This window comes from Protopterus annectens, chromosome 2.part2, assembly GCF_019279795.1.
Source record: "Protopterus annectens isolate FY-2018-M chromosome 2.part2, PAN1.0, whole genome shotgun sequence".
NCBI classification, from domain to species: Eukaryota; Metazoa; Chordata; order Ceratodontiformes; family Protopteridae; genus Protopterus; species Protopterus annectens.
The window spans coordinates 567590906-567596905 of NC_056730.1; the positions used below are offsets into that span (position 1 = coordinate 567590906).

Consider the following 6000-nt stretch of genomic DNA (forward strand, 5'->3'; position numbering starts at 1 on the left):
TGAGCAGTCTTGCCAAAATACAGTATTTGTATTGTACGGAGTGTGAGTAGCCTAAAAAGCATTGCTTTCTACTCAGTCAGACACACAGACTCACACATAATTGCCCAGTCTGGGGTTTGAACACCTACATAACTAGTTTATCACACTGCAGCAGTATACAGTTATAGAATGTGCTACAGCGATTACTAGGCTATCATTTTCACAGAGGTGTACTTCTAGGTAAGTGACATCAACAGCCTTGCCAAAGTTGAATATATGTATTGTACACAGTGTGAGTAGCCTAACAAGCATTCCCCTCTACACATTCAGAGACAGACAGGCACACACACAAACACACACTAACACTATTGACAGGTCTGGGGTTAGTACTACTACCTAACTGCTCTGTCACTACAGCAGTACACAGTTATGGGACGCGTCATGCATATTACTGAGTTATAGCTCTCCCAAAGGTGTAATTCACATTGGATGACCTCAGCAGGCTTGTCATACTACTGCTATGGGGAGGGGCAGTGTGTGCATGGGCCATACCCCATTCATGTAGGGGTTGACATGCCACATGCGGGCACACACGGGGCATATATCACAGGTGCGTGTATACAGCTACTAGATGGCTACTTCCTTGTACAGTCTTGTTGCACAGCTGGCACATGCACATATTTGTCTGTATTCCTATCCACTGTGTGTGCAAGGCAGGAATGGTGCATACTGACATGTGTCTGCACTGAGAACTGCAACATCCAAATATGTCTGGTCCACTGGTGTTTGCAGACATGGCCTTCATGTGTTTAAGTGTGTGAGCATGCCATCTGTGTTGCATGTGTGAATCACGTCCAGGAAGTTTGTACTGCAGTGCTGACCTTTGTGCTGCACACCAATAGGTAGCATGCTGTGTCTGCAGGGTATCCATTGGTCATTTGCCATTGACTGTTGCTACATTTCTGCATTGCGGGGGGGGGGGGCTCTGACCATTTCTACTGTTCTACACAGGAGTGGGGGGGCACACCTAACTGTTACTCTAAGTGTATGTTGGATGGGGGGGGGGCGCACCTGACACTTGTACACATTTGCTATGACTGTACTGGTATGTCAGGTACAGCATTTCAGTCTCTTGTCTTACCTATCCTGCTGTCTAGAGGCTTACCAGTGTACTACAGATCCTAGCTTTATTTACCTACATATTAGTTTCTGACTTCCTAGCCTTCACAACTTACATCCGACTGCCTGGCCTGCTGCAGTCTGTCTGTCTAGGCCTGGGGGAGAGGTTACCCATAGGGCACATTCAGAGGCCATAGTACAGCATTTGTTTGTGTTATTCTTCACCTGTCCTGCTGGCTGGGACTGTTGTTGGGTATGTGATCCTTCCTGACTGGCATGTGTGGCTCTTATGGACACCCATGTCACTCAGGCCATTTCCTGCAGTGGGTTTTGTCACCCTGTGTAGTACTGGCTACTATGGTGACTCCAGTATGTGTTACAGATCTTATGATTCCACTATGGGTGTCTACTGTCTGCTGCCTTGACATCCGGCCACCCAATTCCCTTGCATGTTTACATCCATACCATGGCTACAGGTAAAAACACATTCTACTCCATTTGGCAATTGGTAGGTTGATTGACTTACCTTGTGCATGTGGTGGACTTGTGGTTGATGCTAGAGGGCTGCCTATGTCTGATACACATAGTACACTCCCTATACATGGTTGGCCACAGGTAGTGTCATGTTTGGCATCCCTTTTACTGTCTGTGCGAGTCAGAGAGAGGTGTCATTCACTGGGCCCCTACTGTGTCAGTGGATATGCTGTGCGTTGCCTCTTTGCCAAAATTAAGGCATACTGGGCATGCCCCCTTCTGCCTACTGGGGCAGGCTCAGGTTGTTCCTCCTCTGAGTCACTCTGTGCTTGTATAGGCCTTGGCATTGGTGGGGGGCTGTGTGGCCCTGCCCCATGCTGTTCCTGCTGCAGATGTTTCCACAGGATCATATTGTGTAGCATAGCACATACCATAACAATTTGGATACATGTAGCTGGTGAATACTGCAGGGCTCCACCGGATGTGTCCAGACACCAGAACCGTGACCTGAGCATCTCAAACACATGCTCTATTATATGTCTGGCCTGTGCGTGTGCCTCATTATGGCATTGTTGTTCAGGTGTGTGTGCATTTCTGATGGGTGTCATCAGCCACGGCTCCAGTGGGTACCCAACATCCCCCATCAGGTGACCATAGGGGATGTCCACATCGGCAAATCTGTGGTACAGCTGCATCAGTTGCCATGTGTGTGAATCGTCATAGCTTCTAGGGCAGCCATCACACACATTCAGTATAATGCCCTGGCCATCACATACAAACTGGCAGATGATGGAGGGGATGCCCCTGCAGTTGATGTAGGCCGTATCCTGCTCACCGGGTGGTGCTTTGATGCATATGTGCGTGCAGTCTATAGCACCCACTACCCCAGGGTAGTTAGCTGTTTGGTGGAAGAGACGCATATTGCAGGTCAACACCTCACGTGTGTTGAGGAAATATACGTGCTCACTGGTATGTGCTGACATGACATCCAGAAACTGGTGGAATACTCTGGACGCCGATGCCTGTGAGATGCCCATGTTATCCCCAGTTGTGGTTTGGGAGGTACCTGTGGCTGGTATACTCATGCCTACACATGCCTTGGTATCCACTGGGATGGGTTCCCCTCGGCCAGTGTGGTGTGTCAGGTGTGGCCTGCACAGCTCAACAATTTGCTGTAGAAGGTCTCTGTCCACCCTATAGCACTCCACTATCTCCAGCTCATGTAGACCCTGGTAGGTTATCCTGTGTCTGTACACTCTTCTCTGTCTCCTCACTGTGGGTTGTTCAGCAGCGTTAACATCCTCACCACCCTCAGCCTCTTGCACATGTTGTTCTATGTTGCCTGCTGCAGCCCTTCTCATTTTGTAGTTTGTTTTTAAAATTTCCCCGCTTGTATACACTGTGGTGTAGAGTGTGGAAAAACCAGGGGGGTAGGTGTTTGCTTGGTTTATAGTGGTGTTCTGGGCTGGGCTGGTCTGCTGCCTGAGTAATTAGCTGATTCTAATACATTTCACCTGGCAGTTCAGCTAGTTCTCCTTGATTACCTTCCTACTGCTGTTTTCCCTTCCCATTGCCTCCCTGTTTAAGCCTGTGTGTGCACCGTGCAGACAGAGTGCTCATATGTGCACAGAGCTGCTATTTCCTGGTTTAACTTCCTATTTCTTCCTGTGAAACCCGGTGCGCAGTGTGCACACCCGCTTACACTTTGTAGGGAATGCTAGGCAGTTTTGACACACCTCTAGCTTAGCTGTGCTAAGCTAGGAACAGTCCCGAGCTACAGGGCTGCAATCCACTTACAGTATGCCTGACACACCTGCCCATGATGTCACCCATCTCCTAGTCTTGCACCCAGCTATTTCTACTCTTACACTCTTGGGACCTGCCTCACACCCTGGGGAAATCTGAGATTCACTATCCTTCCCCTCATTTGCATAGGATTGCCTGCTAATGCATAGTTACATGTCCCACACTGGGCCTCCCCCCTTAGCAACCATTACTCACTGGTCAGGTTGTGTTATGCCTGCCATTGACTTGCATGGATGAATACTGCTTTTAGTTGGAATGCTTATTTTTTTGTTTATTTTATTATTTCCCCCCCGATCTCGTTTGCACGCTGCTACCCTAGGCTTAAACAGGCAAGATCAGCAAAAGGAATTTAATAGTTTTTTTTTTTTTACTTTTTACGCATTTTTCATTTTCAATGGCCTTCTACTTGGCCATTGCCATGCTTCATCAATGATATGCAGCCTTTATTTGGAGCTGTTATAGCTCTGTTTTGTAGTTTGCAGGAACATACTCGGTTACTAACTGAGTACATTTCTGCAGACTGCACTCATCCTGCACTGACAGCTGCCTGCTTCCTGGATCGCAAATTACCCTCATTTGCATGGTTTTCACCTGCAAATGAGGGTAATTTGCATACAGGGGCTTGGTCCATGCAGGATTAGCCTAAAAGATCACGTGCACATCCTGGGAGGTCATGCCTGGATCGCACATCAGCCATATTGCCGAAAATAGCTCTTAAACCATTCCTGCACACTAAAATGGGCTTCATAAATCCAGGGGTGTGTCTTTTAATATGATAATTCAGGACATGGCGGTGACTGTGTTTTTCACAGTACTAATTCAAATGGTGGCGATTCTGCCTTTCAGTGTGCTAATTCAGAACATAGTGTTGATTCTGCTGTTCATTGTGTTAATTCAGAACATAGCTGTGATTGTGCCTTTCAGTGTGCTGTTTCTGAACATGGGAATGATTACATCTTTCATTGTGCTAATTTACAACATGACTGTGATTGTGTATTTCAGTGTGGTGTTTCAGAGCATGATGTTGATTATGTCTTTCATTATGTTAATTCAGAACACGGAAATAATTGCGTCTTTCAGTCTGCTAATTCAGAACATGGTGGAGATTGTGTCTTAAAGTGTATTAATTTGGAACAAGGTAGTGATTGTGCCTTTCAGTGTGCTGATTCAGAGCACAACAGCGATTGTGTTTATTTCATTGTGCTAATTCAGAACCTGCTAGTGATTGTGTCTTTCAGTGGGTTAATTCTGAACATGGTGGTGATTGTATCACTCATGCTAATTTAGAGCATGACAGTAACTGTGACTTTCAGTGTGCTTTTTCAGACTATGGCAGTGATTATCTTTCATTATGCTAATTCAGGACATGGCTGTGATTGTGTCTTTCAGTCTGCTGATTCAGAACATGGCTGCCTTCACTGTGGTGGATCTGGATGCTTGCCCTGCTCTTTGTGCCATGGAAGCAAATTTTCAATGCATGCCAACCGTTTCAAGGAATCCTTTCAAGAAATTCGCTGTCCAGCTTGCAACAGAGATGGCTTGCAGCCATGCCAGATGTGTGCAAAATAATTTCATATCATAGAACTGCATACTGTACAGAAGATGCCTTAAGTCAGCAACAAATGCAACTGATAGTGAAAGTTTTCTGCAGGCTTTTTCTTTCTGCATGTATTCATCCTGTACCAGTATATTCAAAAATGTTTTGTCTAAATAAGTGATAAATGATAAATCAAATTACCACCAATCTGGAGTCTGGAATACTTGTCTGTAATAAACATACCCAGGTAATGTGTGCAGTGGATTAGGAACTACTATTATTTGTGCAATAGCATTAATCTGTACTAAAGGACTGCATACGGTACACATGAAGGTGTTTAATGTATATAGCTATAATGATGCTCATAGCTGGGGTTCTCCCCATTCATGTTTATAGGATACACCTTTACCACATTCATAGCAAGGATTGTCTCATTTATGTTTATAGGGTACACTTGCACCCCATTCATAGCTGTGGTTCTCCCATTCATGTCTATCTATATGGTACACTTCTACCCCTTTTATAATATAGTTATCTTAGTTTGCATTTTAGCTCAAAGGCACTTTGAGTCATGGTTTGCAAGTATTCAAAATTAAAGTGAATGACACTGCAGAGGTAAATATAATACCTTTTACACATGTGGTACCATAAGAACTGTTGGTGCTGTTCTGTTTTCTTTTTTTCCTTAATGTTGAGACATAACAGTTCCTTACTCTGCTTTGATGGAATAAATATGTTAGTATATCCTTATCACTTTTATCTGTTCAAGTTCACTCCCCCAATCTCTGCAAGTAGCCATAACCAGGAAGGAAACCTATCTTCCCACAACATAGATGAACAAGCATTTTAAAGTATTATTCCCACACTAGCCAGCTCACCCAGCGTCAGGACCTACCGCCATACTTCTCAACTATCCAGAATTTTGCAGAATGTCCAGATCCTTATATTGTGATTTGTAGGGAATTCCATTTTGCAAAAGGAATAATAATGCATTTTTTTCCATTTAGTTTTAGACCATGGCCATGGTACCAAGCATTTGTTTGTGTTAGCCATTCCTGTACTATGTTGATATCACTGGGGGACTC

At 44.9% G+C, this 6000-nt stretch overlaps 1 protein-coding gene across 1 annotated transcript in view; it reads left to right on the plus strand.

Annotated features, from left to right (window-relative positions):
• Positions 1–5122, plus strand: part of GRXCR2 (glutaredoxin and cysteine rich domain containing 2) — a 93743-nt gene extending 88621 nt beyond the window's left edge. The window contains exon 3 of the mRNA XM_044064027.1: positions 4768–5122. Coding sequence (XP_043919962.1) covers positions 4768–4947 — 180 coding nt within the window. The 3' untranslated portion in view covers positions 4948–5122. The remainder of the gene's footprint in view (positions 1–4767) is intronic.
• The last annotated feature ends 878 nt before the right edge of the window (positions 5123–6000 follow it).